At 36.4% G+C, this 16075-nt stretch overlaps 1 protein-coding gene across 3 annotated transcripts in view; it reads right to left on the bottom strand.

The window, feature by feature from the left end:
- LOC116158882 (AMP deaminase 2) overlaps positions 1–6351 on the bottom strand; it is a 29807-nt gene extending 23456 nt beyond the window's left edge. Inside the window, exon 1 of one of the 3 annotated variants that reach the window (XM_031471737.1) lies at positions 6030–6351. In XM_031471737.1, the coding sequence (XP_031327597.1) occupies positions 6030–6141 (112 nt within the window). In that variant the 5' untranslated portion in view covers positions 6142–6351. Of the gene's footprint in view, positions 1–111; positions 323–6029 lie in introns of those variants that run through there. The other 2 variants (XM_031471739.1, XM_031471738.1) reach the window with 2 other exon arrangements.
- Between the last annotated feature and the right edge of the window lie 9724 nt (positions 6352–16075).

Below are 16075 nucleotides of genomic sequence, written 5' to 3' on the forward strand. Positions count from 1 at the left end.
GACCCTTTGCCTTACCCCTGACTTTATGACAAGATAGCACGCATTAAATTCAATAAAATGAAAACAGGCGTGTCTGTGAACTGTGAAGTGATAGCGAACGGTCTAATTTACCTCTGCCGAAATACGAATTGAGGCGGACGAAGCAAAGGGAGTGCACTCCATCATCGTGGTCTTCCGAGGGTGCTGTTAGAAGAACGCCCCGCGAACACATTCTCCCTCGTTTCAATCGGCAGAACTCTCGCCACAATTTTTATGAAGTTGAAAAACTTTTTCACGTGCACGTCTTTCAAACTTCGTCGAACGACTACGGATACGCCAGGACGTGCTGGCACATGTACAAATTGACTTGCAAAACAAAGACAAAACTATTATTTATATTATTTACATGGATAACAAACGCTCAGATTGAATCAAAATTGCATTCAAGATAAATGCTTGCCAACTCGCGGCGGTTATTAATACTGCGTGTTAGAAATCCAAAAATACGCTCTACGTAAAACCGTTTCTCATTTTTTTGACAAGTGTTTTGATTAAAATTATGTCCTTCCTCTTAATATTTCGCTATTTTTAAACTAATTTAATTTTACTCAAACTATTTTGGTTCTATTTGTATCGTGAAAGGCAAATTTTTCCAGTCCGTAAACACTACGTGAAGGAAAATATTTACGAGCGTATTTATAGAATGTGAATCATTGGGATTTATTTTACGTTTTTAAAAGAAATACCAACAAAGGACAAGAAATTTCAACCCCAATTAAAGGTTTTCAGATATTCGTTAAAGGTTAGTGTTTATACTCGTGTTTATATTATTTTATGGAAGGAGATAGTCACAATACACCATCCCTTCTATATTTAAGTGAGTGGTCCCATATGGGATCCCCGTGGTACCCCATTTGATGAACGAAAATGACCAGAAGTCAGAGGTAGTTACTCATCGGCAGTAACTTTATTGTTCCATAAGTGATGGGATTTATCTAGGTATACAGTTTGCACTATACGTTGGTAAATTAAGTCAATCTGACCAGGTAAGAGCAACTTCTGGAAATTACTCCACAACAAGTATATCAAAAGTAACAATTAATAGACATAATGGCAAACGTGCGTCAAAAAATAAATCACAATGAGATTTTTGTTATAATCTGCCAAACATTATCGTTTCTCAAAAGCTCGTATAATTGCCTATATGTCGGCAGGTAAATAACGTGAGTAATGTTTGATTTATCTGCCATTAGAACTCACTGTAGATATAGAAACTGTTGCCAGTGATTAAATGATTAGGTAGACACGTAGGTACATATGTGTAAATGTGCCAAGTCTATTTTGAAACTATGCGTATATGGTTGAATTCTTGCAGAGTCACTGAAGGTTTTTATTTATAAATGGTGGGTTTTAAAACTTTTAATTAGTTGCAAAGTTAATCCAGCGGTTTATTATTTGCAAATTTTTTGATTAATGTAAAATTATGAAGAGTCTGAAGCAATAAAAATTCGGACGGAATGATTGAAAAAAATTAATTGGTCATAGGCATCCAAAGCATCAGGTTTTAAGAATCTAATCCAACTGATTAAAGCAAGCATTAAAAAGAAGTAAAAAAATCGAAAGAGTTTGAAGAAACTCAACAGTTTCAAATTTTGAAAAATCCGAGGAAAAATCTCAAAAATTGTAATGTTTTGGAAAACCTTCTGATGCAAAGGTCTTCTTCTGATGTTTCAACTCCGCCTCTTTTTCAATTTCTCTCACTTTTCGCCTGATTTAGAAGACCTTTGCATCAGAACGTTTTCCACACATTAGTGTGCCTCTTTTTTGTTTTTGATTAATATACTCCACGGTACTCCATGCTTAGTTTTAAACCGTGTTTGATCGCGGCTGTGTTATTTCATTTTTAAAAATAATTTTTACCGTACAGGCTCTACAGTAACTTTATACTTTATAGACAGTGTGGTCGTACGGTGGTCTTATTTTCTGTTAGTAGTTCTGCCCTGTTTTGAACAAATACAACGGATGGATAGAACTTAACCTGGAAACCAAGGTGATGAATTTATCTTACTGGACACTTATGACAGCATTATTGTAACCATAGCAAAAACTACTACTCCGGTTAAACCAACCAGCTGTAACCCAACCCAACAACATTACTTTAAACTGAAAAAGTCCTCTACCGGCGGCGGTCCTGAATCCCTTTAATTATGAACGGTAGTGGGTAGGCATCTTTTACCGTAACTTCGTCGACTTTATGGAAATCGATATAGAAGCGCACTTGCCAATTGCCATCTTTTTTTCGGACCATGATAATCGGCGAACCGCGAACTCGCGGACTTTGAGACGGTTCTATGATAATTTCGGCCAGTCTTCGATCTACTTCTTCGTTGACTAGAGCTTGAATTCTAGGATTTTGTGGACGGTATCGTTGGTGTGGGATCTCGGAGCTTCATGCAGGGCCGTAGTCAGAGGCTCCGAGTGAGGGGGGTGTATGCAATAAAAAATGCCGACTTCAATAAAAATTCAAAATAATACACCGTACAACATTAAACGACGGCATTTTAACGCCCATTGTCCCTATTTTTTCCAAATGTATACTGTCTGCTATATCTTTTTCTGATTACTTAGAACCAATAAGGCAGTTAGCCAATTATCCGCCATAGAGGAACGCAAATGATTTTTAATTAAACTATATAATAAATACCAAAGTAATAATAATTATTATTATTTTATTATTTGTCATTATACAGAGTGCTCTTTTTTCGCGGCTGTCATGGATATGGATTCTATTTTATTTCTATTTGCACGAAAACCGAGTCGAAGTGGGACGTTTAGAAACCTTTACAGAGGAATTTGATAAATATGGCCAGAATGGCATAGAACTTTTTTTTTGCGTTAGAGTCGCTAAATTTCATCTTATGAACTTTCATCAGAGTTATTGTTCTCTGACGTGCCATAGCTTTGAATTTACTACTTTGATTTTACCAAAATACCTTATTATTCAATTTGCACGACAGTGCTTTAGAAATTGCAGCCAAACTCATTTGCGGATTTGCTTTGGTAGTTTACATTTATAATCAAGATAATTAATAAAAATGTCGTTTTAAATGTAGTAAAGCGTTCTTTTGGCAAGATTTTATTATATATTATTATTAAGTTAAAAGTAGTAATCTATCCAAAACCGATTTTTGTCTAAAAGACACTCTCGTGACAATTGAATAATTAAGTTTTATATTTAAAATGTAATATACAAATCCATAGTAAATTCTTTATTAAAAAAATCTAAAAATTCAATGTGACCCCTACGTTCAAAACAAATTCAAAAAATAATGTCATAGTCTAAACCGACCATTTCTGAAGTATAATAAATAAATAGGTATACTCGTTTTTTTTAAATACAGAATTATTAAAATGCAGAATTCAGTTCTTTTTAATTATTGAAACTAAAAGAGATATCCCACAAGTGGTTTCAATGATTGATTCGCATTTTAAATTTAACTTTACCCCAATTTGACCATTAGTTTTCAACATAAGAGGATCCAACACTTTGATTTAGTTGTAAAAAAAATATTTATCCTGTCAAAAACCGTGTAGGTACATATATCTTAAAACTGTTTTTCCAGTTTTTGGCGATGTTCTAAAATTTTTTTCTATTGGAATAATATGTTTTATTTTTGCTCAATAAAATACAAGTCTTCACGAAAATTTTGCTACCCCGTGCAGCTCTGTACGATGAGAAAAAATAGATGTTTCATCCCCTTGAAAAAGAGGTGTTTTTTTCGAAAATCGTGAATATCTCGGAAACAGTTCAACTTTACGGCCCCAAAAAAATTGCCTCCTTTTTTATCACAAAATAAGCTACGCTTCCTCCTCATTTCAGACCCCTACGACTTTATTTCGGAAAAATCAAATATTAAAACGAAAAAGTTTCCGGTTTTTCTCGGAAAATTTGAAGTTATGTGAAATTAATGCAGATACAAAACTTTTAAATTGAACATTTTCGTCTAAAATGAATAATTTTGCCACAAATTGCAAAATACCACTTTCCATCCCTTTCAGCCCACGGGATTTCGCTCGCGGAAAAATTCAGCTGTTTTAATTAAATTTCCTCAATTTCCTCGCCAATTTCTAATCATTTCACCTGCATGAAAACCTCGGTTTGAACCGCTAACGAATTTTTTTGTCAAAAAGTATTATATAGCCTGGACCGAGGCCTGGACCATTGAATTTATAAATTCAATGCCTGGACTACACAGCCCATTGTCTTTTAACGGCAATAATATAAAAGTTTATAAGTGTGAAGTGAAGCGTGAGTTTGTATTCGTAGTCGCATTAGTGCTTGATAAACGTAACCCTAATCGCGGAAGAAATTGCATCATGTTTGCATTCGATATAAATGTGGAAAATTTCCAAAAGAAGCGAGTTCTGAGTCACGGGCACCAATGGAAATTTCACCAGCCTACATTTGCGTTTGTTTTAAAGCAGGCGTTGTGTATTTCCGATGAAGCAGATTCAATCGATACAAAGGTCGATGAGTACATCAAATTCACAGTTGCTGTTTTCCACTGAGTTATCGAAGTTGCAGCGGAAAGTTCCAGATTCCAGGCGCCAGTATACGGCTACTTCAATACCGCTGGCGGGTTTACGATAACATCCCAAGGTTCAGCACCCGCCCATTCATCGAGATCAACTTACGTCAACTGTATGAAAGACCACATTATTGATGGTACATATATCCTATCTCCTAGCGAGTTTATAATTTTGCAATGTCTGTCCGTCTACCGGTTAGCACGATATCTCGAAAACGAATGGACCGATTACGATGAAATTTTGCAGGTGGATTCTTTATTTGTAAATCGTGAATTGGAAATGTAGCTCAAAAAATAAGGAAGGCTCTTTTGACATCTCCTTTTGCTATGAACCGAATTGCGTGAAATTCAATATGGGCATAGATTTAGGCATATAATACGCAATGGCAATGTTGAGCCTAATCGATCCACACTCACAGTGCCCTTTTCGCTTCTCGACAATTTCTGAATCGAATCGCAAACTTTTTTATTTACAGTGCGCGTTATTTGGGTACTTTATGAACAAAAATGACGAACAGTTTTTCAATATGAATATGTACTTACACCTTTGGAATGAAATTACTACTGTGTATGAGACACGAAGTGCGTAAGCGCAAAGTGCATTCCTAGGTAGGTACTTTTAAATGGCTAAGGGAGGGTATTAGTCAATGCTAATATTCTATAAAATGGTCAGTCTAAAGCATTTTTTTAAAATTTTCGTTGATAATATAGAACAATTAATTTGTAAAATCATTAAATAAGTACACAACCTACTATTAGCATAGATCGCGTGCCATTTGTTGCAATCGCATGCAAAACGAGAACACGAATGCTTCTGAATTACTATTCCTTTGGCTCGATAAGTGTTACTTGGCGTGTGTTTTCAAAGTGGTTTAATAACGCTTAAAGTTAAGAATTGAAAATTCCTCTAATTTCAACAAAAATTTAATAAGCAAAGATGGCCTGGTGTGCAATATGTTCTCAAAGCTATTTCCAAGAGGTATTCTATTTAATAAGATAATAGATAAAAGGAATATAGAGATGTTAAATACACCACAGCCATCTACAAAAATTTCTAGCACAACGCTGTAATTAAGGCTTTATACAGGATGCTTCCAGAGCATTGTGAGTGAGATTATATTTATCATCCAATATACCCTAAACGAGGTATGGAACAGAGTTACAATACAGATAAGGAATAGATAGTGAGCGACATTTTTCAGCGTCCGGAGTGCAAAAGGAGACATAATATACAGAGTGAGACACTGAGACAGTGAGTGATTAGCTTATCCTTCATGTCACAGATGTCTCTTCAAAAAAGCAAACCAATTTGGTTTGAAATTCCTTTCACAGTGACACACAAAAACGCGCTGTATATATAAACGACCTCTCATTTCCGCCCATCAGGATTAATTATGTATAAACAAAGGTGCAACACACATAACCTTATAACAATGTTGTATATAAACAATAATTACATACCGCTTCTCGATTGCTGGCGATTATTGTGTCTATGACCAGTATTACCATCACAATCATCAGGAAAAAACGCTTTTCTATTCAATATGTAACCATTCAAGTATGGGTCATCCATTTTAACACAAAAAACACTGAATTATGAGGGTAAAATCAATGTTCATAATAAAAGGCGCACCTTAGATACGTAAACTGTCGACGTTGTCGGCTACTGTATGTGGCGTTGCGCAATTTACAAGGTATCGTTCGTGTATTATATACTAGCAGATTCGCTGCTTATGGTGTGGCCTTATCGCATTTACGCGACAAAATTATACACGCAAGAAGATTATTTAATATATGTACAGCATAGTATGTATTGATTTTGGCCCGATCTGTAATCTGCGCACTCACTGAATGAAATAATCCTCAAGACTCAAGTGTTTTTATAGTAGACTTGTTCTGTAATAATAGGCGTCTTGAATGAGTTTTGGTAATTAAATAAATAAATTGAAGCAATTGCTCGTAATGTCTAGAGCAAATAACTCTAATTATAGCTAATATGAATCACAAACAGCACTTTTATATCTGGATTGCATAGCGCACATCCTATCTAGGCACATGTAGCTAATTAGACTTTAATATTAAAGAAATTTATAATACAAGTGACACAAGAAGAGCATACATTCCTATTCCCCTACGTTCTGTTTTATTTCATATTAATACACTTGGCCAAAATTAAGCTTACAGTACTTAAACGGAAATGATTTCATTAACTCTTGTTGTAATCGTAAACAACATTTAAGTACGTACTTAAATAAATTGTAGAAATCAAAACGGATTTCGGGATTGATTTCAAAACGCCACAAAAAATAAGAGAACGAAGAAGCAAGTGAACGTGGGCGTGTTAAAATACGCTGAAAAGGGTGTTTCAAAATTCTCCTTTTCAAATTTTAACAGGTCCGCAAAGATTATTTTATATCGTGCATTTGAAATAAGAATGACACATATCATTAGAATGCACAATCATTTGTTTCACTTTAAGGTCTATTCGCATTTTACGGAACGTCAACGTCACGTCACGGACCGGCAACGTCACGTAAATCTTGCTGCCAATTCACACTTTACGTCAATAATTTCTTAGGATGGTTGCGATTGGATTTTTTATTCTGGACCATCTGTTCTTATTCTCAGATTAAATAGAAGAACATTAGCATCAGCGTCACGCCAAAGAAATGTTTGAAACTTATCTAGACGGTTCGTGACGTTGACGGTGCGTGAAAATACATTCTTGCATTCTCTAAAAAAAAAAAATTATTGTTTTAAGAAAATCATGTAGTTTTTAGGTACTTATGGTATTATGACAGATTTATTCTAGGATTTATTTGTTTATATGTATATGCGCATCGGAACGATAAATTCGCGCAGGTATTATTTTATTCGGGAGACGATACGAAAAATAGAGATTCAAAGCTTGGAAAAGGGGAGATCGTGCGGCAAGTCAGATAATTATTAGATCTCGAGAGTCAAAGGTTATAGTGTTGTTGGTTTCGTATGAAACGGCACGGGTAGTTTGGCTCAAATTGCATTTTTAAGTAATCATGGAAGTAATTTCAATAATAATAAGTGTTAGCAGCGCGGACCTGCGGAACACCTCCGGAAAAATTGCAAAAAAGGAAAACAAGGCTTGAAAGAAGGATCGAAAGACGAGACGTTCGCGAGCGAGGCCCTCGGCGCGGAAAATTTCCCAAAAAATTCTGTAAGCGAGGTCAATCTAATGACTAGTAGCACGCTTCAAAGTTGGCATGCAAAATTCGGACATCACATCATCACACGACACGTCAAGAAAATTTTGAAAAACCAAGAATTAGAATTCATAGAGGACGAAGAGTTTTGCAGAGAGTTGGATGCGGATTGGCAATGAAGAAGGGAGAGCCAGTTACCTCGACCAGGAAGGTCAAGATGAGGCGTTAAATTTTTAGGATGCAAATCGACTACCTTGAGAAGGGTATAACAGTCAACCACTCAGTAATTGATTTCCCACTTCTCTTTTACACCTGATTTGCCCAGTCAGGTTTTCACCTGTTCCCAAAATTAATCTGACTGGATTATGGACTATAATGTAAAATTGCGATACATATTTCCCATCTCATTCGTCGAAGCTTCCTGCCCCTCTCCCCCCCGTTCTCAGTTGGAGGAGTGTGAATGTGGTAGACGTGCGACTCTAATGCCAAATATCACGAACTAGATATACCTACTACAACTGTAAAAATCGACTACTTTTTACGAAGTTGCTATGGAGTACTGGCACATCTCGATGCCTTTTAACAAGTGGCGTACCTATCGATATATCGGTGCCTGGGTTGTCTAAATGCAGCGATACTGAAAACTGGAAAACCAACGTATTTACGTAGAAAACACAATGAAATCTTGGTCTTGCCGTATCTCTGTGCATAATTAGGAGTCTGATCAGCATAATTATAAAGGCACAATCGGTTGTAATTAGCTATAAGTAAATGCCAATACCCATGCTTGACTGGAATTCACCTAATCCGAAATGCATCTGTAGAATGCTGTTAAGTAATTTGGCAAATAATCTAACACATCATATAATTACGGGATGGATGCAATAAATGAAAGACAAAAGAAATACTTTAGCTAAGTTGCTAAGTAATTGTAGCAATAATCATAGTAACTATTCGAAACAAAAAAACCGCCCCCCCCCCTTCTCTGCGGCGCTGACGGTGAGACTTCTAAAATGTGCGTTCTCGTCAGGCGCGTCACTGCAGTCCTGATAGATTCTTCGCGTTCATTCAATTAAAGAAAGTATAACTGAAGCCCCAGCTTCTCACATCGCCACAATCATGCGCAGCTCTGCTTGGTGGCAGATTTGTTTATGTGTATAGGTATATTAATTTAAATTATATACATTTTAGTTGCATATAGGCTTATTTGCGGGTACCGATGGATATGGGCGGTTAAAATGATTGTACAGGGGTACCCTGTAGTTATGTATGCTGGTCTTCGTGACTTCCTCAAACATCATTAGCTACGACATATCATTTAGGATTGTAACAACCCATTCATAGTTCATAATGCCCACGACCTGTGCACATCCAGACCGACTCTGCACCACAACAGTTCTTTCAGTATAAAATAGATTTGATTTGATGTGTAAATCATGCCACCGTCACTCTACTCCAAACGTGCTGCCATTCCTCATAATGCCTTTGCCACCACCTCGGACATAATGAGATTTATAATTGTGGGGTGTGCCGACACCGACACGCTAGGGCGTCGTTGAATAGGGTTTCTGACCAGCATGTCTGCCCTCATATTCACTATTTTGTCCATCATCACAGAGGATTATACCTATAATACTATTTGACCAAACCAATCTTTCCTTCGATACGGTTGTCGTTCCTAGGCTTGTTGGCGGATGAATCCTTCCTCTGCAGAAGATGAGTTTAAAATTCGATCTAACAAAAGTTTACGATTTTACCTTGGGTTTGTTAGCGTACCCGTGTCCAAGTGGCGTCGCTCCGAACCTGTTGAATAATAAAAATAGTGTGATTTATTGCCCAACCGAATTAAATTACAATTAGCGGACAACTATAAGAATACAGAGAAAGCATATCATAGGTACCTTCCGTAACAAAATTAAATGAAACTAAACCCTTCTAAAATATCTAGCTACCTAAATATTAAAAATGAAACGTTACACTAAAAGATACAATAACTAATAAGTAGGTATATATATTAACAAGTTAAACAAGTAATCCTTAACGATTTACAAAAAGCGCATTTCCACTTTCATACGCATTTCCCATTTGTGAGATGCAACTTCTGCTAAAATTTCGTAAAAATCCCATCACAAATAGCTATAAGAAAGTTAGCGTAGTTGTGAGTACAGTCTCTTGTAAAAGTAATGTCCCTCGGATACCTACCACTGTAGCATAGGCAACCAACATCCCAGCCGCCTAGTCCAAGTTGGATTTGCGGGTGTGCGAGGTAGCTATCTAATGCGGTTCATTTTCAGCAGATATTCCCATTTAGCCAAACTAAATACTAGTTAGTAGAATAGAAGTGAATGCCATCGATTTATTAGCTCAAAGGATCTGCGCTGCATATCCTTGGCTTGGTGCAGTAAACATTTTTACATTTCTTACAATTGGTTTGGTGCGTTTTAAATTTGCAAATAGTTTAGCTAGAGACTATTAAGACAAAATAATGGCCTTTCACTTTTTAATTTTTTGAGTAGGTTTTCTTCTAACGAAATAAAGGTGACATTCTTGTCCTTTAATGACATTGAAATTCCAGTGTCATTAATAATTACTTGCGAGTAGGTCTCCTCATGGAATGCGATTAATTGCCCTACAAGTGCACTGTGCAACAATACCTTTCTTTTGTAACTAGCATCAGAAATTAAATGATATGCATTTGTGATACTTGGTCGTGGTTGATTTAATATCGAATTTAGTTTAGGCACAGATTTAAATAAATCTGTGGTTTAGGAGAGCTTTTACGTTGCATATTTTTGAGTAGGTAGGCATATTATAAGGATATTTAGTCCAGGTTATAGGTATATTTTTTGACAAAAAAATTAGTTACCAGTTAAACCGGCTTTTTCATGCAGGTGAAATGATTAGAAATTAGGGAAAAATAATTAAAACAGCTGAATTTTTCCGCGGGTGTCATCCCGGGGTTTGAAAGGAGTGGGAGGTGGTAGTTACAAAAGGAACGGCATTGTCGCGCTTCCAGTGCAGATAATCGCATTCCATTAGGAGGCCCGAGTAATTAATAATGAGACATCAATTTCAATGTCAGTATAAAACGACAAAATCATCACATTTATTTTGTTAGAAGAAAATCTACTCGAAAAAATTAAAAGTAAAAGGTCATTATTTTAGCTAAACTATTTCCAAATTTAAAACGCACCAAACCAATTGAAAGAAATGTAAAAATTTCTATTGTATTAAACCAAGGATAGATTAAAGCAGCGCAGATCTTTTGAGCTAATAAATGCCATTCATTTTCATTCTACTAACTTATTTTTAGTTTGGCAAAGTGGGAATACCTGCTGAAAACGAACCGCATTAGATACCTACCTACCTCCCACACCCGCAAATCCAACTTGAACTAGTCGGCTGGGATGTTGGTTGCCTATGCTACAGTGGTAGGTATCCGAGGGACATTACTTTTACAAGAGACTGTACATCCCCATAGCGTACTATGGCAGTTAAAATCTCCTACCACTAGTACCGGTTGGGGTACTTGAGAGATAGTATTCATTAATTGTGCCTCCGTCCATGACGCGTTAGGTAAGTATATATTTAACAGGCTGAATTTTTTGCTCGTATGTATTTCTACCGCAATTGCTTGAAGAGAGGTGTTTAAGGGAATCGTCTTCGCATGTACATCATTTCTCACAATCACAAGTACTCCGCCATGACTTCTCTGGCCAGGCTCTAGCGCTAAATCGTTTCGGAATATTTGGTAGTTTTTCATAATAAATCTTTCTCCACTTTGTAATTTGCTTTCTTGTATGGCAACTATGATAGGTTCTATATCTCCAACCATCTGCCTTATTTCGTCGTACTTATTTTTAATCCCTCTTGCGTTCCATTGCAAAATCTTTTCTGTAGCCATTTTAAAGTATTTAAGTATAGGAATATATCTAAATAAGTTATTAGATTGTCAAAATAGACGAAATATACATACATTGATTAGACGCACAGATAAAATAATATATAAAATATAGGTATAATATGTAAATAAATTATAATTACGAATAGATTATCACAGTATATCGTTGTATCACAGTACTATTTCTCTGGTTATACGTTAATTACTTTGGCTTGATTTCCTTTTGTAGCGGTCTGGGTTATAGCTAGTGACTGCCGGGTCCTTGCTTTGGCTTATTCTTGGTACACCTTTAGGGTATCCCCTAGGTTTTTTTTTCTGTCCATCGGGGGGATCGGTTTTCTTTTTATCGCTTTCCGAATGTCCATCGGCGTCGGATATGGATTCTGTTTCAGGGTCGGTTTCGGTCTGATTATACGACCAGTCAGAGAGGTTGCATTTGTAGGTATTCTCGTCTTGCTTGATATTGCTATTCGATGCAGTGGGTGGTGTTTGTGGAGTTTTGAAAGGTGTGCGACTTGCAGGACCATCTAGGTTACCTAGTGTCGTCTTAACCAGGTCATTTAAATTTGTATTTGTTTTTATAATGTTCTTTGTGCGATCCGCAAATGTTTCTGACGGTACCACGTATGACTTACCGTAGACCATTACTCTTGCTTCTCGGAAGTTAATATTTTTCTGGGTGGCCTGTACTCTCATCACCTCTTTTTCCTTTACGTACGTTGGGCAGTTGACGTAGTTTGATTTATGTGGTCCTCCACAATTTGTACACTTTGGTGGGTCGGAGCACGGTTCGCTTTCCGCATGCTGCTCCTTTCCACAACTGCAGGTTGGGACGTTTCTACAGAACTTTGTTAGATGACCGAATTTTTGGCATCTAAAACATTTCCTAGGAGCACCAATATATGGCCGTACCTGTAGTTTGAGGTACGCCGCTTTAATAGTCGTGGGGAGTGTTTTTATTATTATTATTATTATTATTATTGTTATTAGATAACACTTTACAATCCAGATGACTTAAATGATTCTGACTGTCAAGGAAATTGCCACGATGGGAGCACAAATTGCAAAAGAAACGTAGAGAAAATTTGTTTCATTTAATCTCGTGAATAAATACATTCTAACACTTCCCCCAAATTTGTCTCCAATTATTTAAATTATTAGAATTTCTAAAATTCAAATATTTGCTTTTGCATTCAGGAAACCTTTTGATATTATATTTTACGATTGTATATTATTTGCATGTAGGATTATGCACGTAAATATGATAATCGCCCACTTTGTTTTATTCCTCATCATCTTCAATTCAAATACGTTCTCGAGAGTCTCGAAGTTTTACTTTATTTTCTCATAAAGAAAAGCTCTCATAAATCAAAGCCGTGGCATTTGGAATTTAATTATAAATGTGCCTATATATATTTGAAATGAGAAGAGAATAATAAATAAGACAATAATAATACTCTTGCAATGAGACGAGCCTGGAGGTACAGGAACTCCACTGAATACAAAAGTTAGCTATGAAATAACACGCTTCAAAGAATATATGGTTCGTGAGGAGAACGAGAAAATCCTGACCAATAGCTGTATTGTACTATTTCAGGTCGCAGGAAATATTCATATATATTTGTCAAGTTATCACGACATAAGGCATAAATACGCGTGTGATGGTGAAACATAAATTACCAATTCCACGTTGTAAAGAAGTAACTTTTTTCGGTTTGATAAATTTGGTGTTATTCCTTTTCATAGAACAAATGAAGTGTCTGGTACAAAATAAGAGAGCATTTGTCAGAGATGTGAAAGTAAACAAAAATTAATGCGGCGTTATTTATGAAAGAATAATGCTGCGTTATAACAAGAAAATTACTTTTCTAATGCAGTAATGGACGAAATAACGGTTCGCATTTTTATAAAGAATGCAGAGATTTTTCCCTTTTTTTTAGGAATTTTTATTTTACTAACGAAGATGGATGACAATAATATTTTCGTTCTAATAGCAATTTTGCTAATTAATTAGTGCATTCCTGGTGAAAGCGTACTGTTTGCATTTATTATCCAGTACTGGCAGAACAACACATTCAAAGAACAATTAACCACACTTGCGAAGCCCATTTATTTCTGTTGCGAGATTTCTATTGGTTTGAAATTATTATCCACGAAAACTGTCCGATGTGTGTACACACAATTACATCAAAGTAGCACTAGGAGCCCCTCCAGGACGAGATCTGATCTCTGATCCTAGTGCCACCGAGAGTTAACCCTGGACTGTAATAAAGGAAAATTCGATCCTTACGTCAAAATTGTAAACCTGTGGGAGGGGGGCGGGGGTGGTAAAGTTCAAAATGCGAGAATATATGTTGAGAACGGAACGTCGGAAAACAGTACTCACAAAGGAACGATAAAAAGTTATTTGAAGATGGTGTTGGTTGATAATTTGAAAGTTTTCGAAAGAACTTCGAAAGCTCTGGTAACTGGTTCGAGCTAAACCTTTTTTCTTCTACTAATGTAGGTGTACATTTTACATTTTACGCAATACGCAGAACAAATTTGAAAATTAGGGTGACAAGCGAAGGCAGATTTTAGCATTGGAAATGCTTATGTTTTGTATGGGTATGAATTTACCAGGGTTGCCGAGTAGAAAAGAAGACAATTGGTGTCGCGTCTAGTGTTGATTGTACCGTACTCGACTACAATCGGTAGATTTAGGAAAAGTCGCGGATACTCTCGATACGGTACTTACTTACCTAACAGTCCGTAGGGGTTTTGTTAATTCGAATTGAAAATTCTCGCACATCGCCCGTGATAGTATTACAAGCATGTTACGCCGCTTAATATTCAGAAAATTTACGTTTGCGACACGAGCGAGCTTGCGAGCGAGTGAAGCAAGATTATTCCGTGTGAATAAGGGTTATTTACGGCTTTATAGGTTATACGATTATCATTTCCAATTCTCCGATGGTTGCAAGGATTGCGAAATCTGTGAATTTTTTTTGAAAACTAACTAATTTTATACATAAAAAAATGACACAGAAGTCGTAAATTGGAACAAGCTAAATTTGTAAAGGTGCACAATGCGTCTGAAATGACCACAAAAATAAGAATAATACTAACTAGCAGTTCTAAAATTGAAAAACGTATAAAACTTATTCTAACTTGACAGCGTAAAACCGACAGCCTCTAAATTAACGACATAACCGCCGGCCTTGAAAAACACCCTTGAAAAACTGTGATCTTCAACAGAGTAACATAGCGTAAAGAACACAATATTCTGTTCACGACAAAACAAAAAAAAATTGCTGTGGCTAGCACAGATACCACCCACACACCTGCGCATGCGCGATTCTGCCTTTTATGTCTAAGAGTACCAAATTTGGTTCCAAACGGTTCAGTCATTTATCCGGAAATGAGAGTTTGACGCATTTGAGCATGCGCGATTCTGTCCAAAAACGTTGCTTTGGGAGATAATCAATTTCCATTTTATAACCTTGCTGGCCTTAAATTTAGAGGGTCCTGCTATCAGGAAAATATGGTTTTTTGCGCATTTGATTTTGTAGAAAATATAAAAATGTAACCCCCAAAAATTAACGGGCAGGGACAAGTCGCCGTCGCCGACTGGCCGTTGGCAACTCGCCGTCGGGCAATCTCGCCATCGGTCAACTTGCCGTCGGTTAACTCGCCGTCACCAGAAACAAAATAAAGATTATTTTTTTAAAATATTTAAATCTAACACTTAGATGTCTATAACTGCAATCAGTTTAGTCATATAATATTATTTAGCAATCTCGTTTCATCATTGGAATGCTGTAGTTATTTGCAGTGTTGTGTAAGATCCTTTAATTCTGGATCTAGATAGAGATCCAGATACATTTAAAAATCATGATTTGATCCAGATCCAAGAGCCCCCCAAAACGATCTAAATCCTTTTATCGTATGCAAAATAGTAAGAAAAATTGTACCTAAACCGTTGTGAAAAAGACCTTCCTTGAAAATTAATAACCGCCTACACCCTTTTAAGAATTCACAACAGTTGTAAATTATAATTGCACTTCGGTTTTCGTGCTTGGACATCAAAGTATGTTATCCTTTCTTTCTTCTAATGCTGACAGACTAATCCTTTACCTGTACCCGTCGTAAAATACACGGATTGATTGATTGATAGTGATATTTCGGAATATCTTAGGGGGTTAGCCCATAATTATGAAATGTAAATGTATAATGTATAACCAAAAATATTTTTGTAATTTTAGAGTGTTTTGTTTGATAAGAACAAACTGATTGCACTTACAAACATTTAGTAGTATTTTTTATTATTTATTCTGCTAACAGCGACTTGACCGACGGCGAGTTTGGCCGACGGCGAGTTTGTTCGACGGCGGGTCGGCGACGGCGAATCGCCAACGGGCAGTCGGCGACGGCGAGTTGTCCTAGAC

This window comes from Photinus pyralis, unplaced genomic scaffold, assembly GCF_008802855.1.
Source record: "Photinus pyralis isolate 1611_PpyrPB1 unplaced genomic scaffold, Ppyr1.3 Ppyr1.4_LG1, whole genome shotgun sequence".
NCBI classification, from domain to species: Eukaryota; Metazoa; Arthropoda; class Insecta; order Coleoptera; family Lampyridae; genus Photinus; species Photinus pyralis.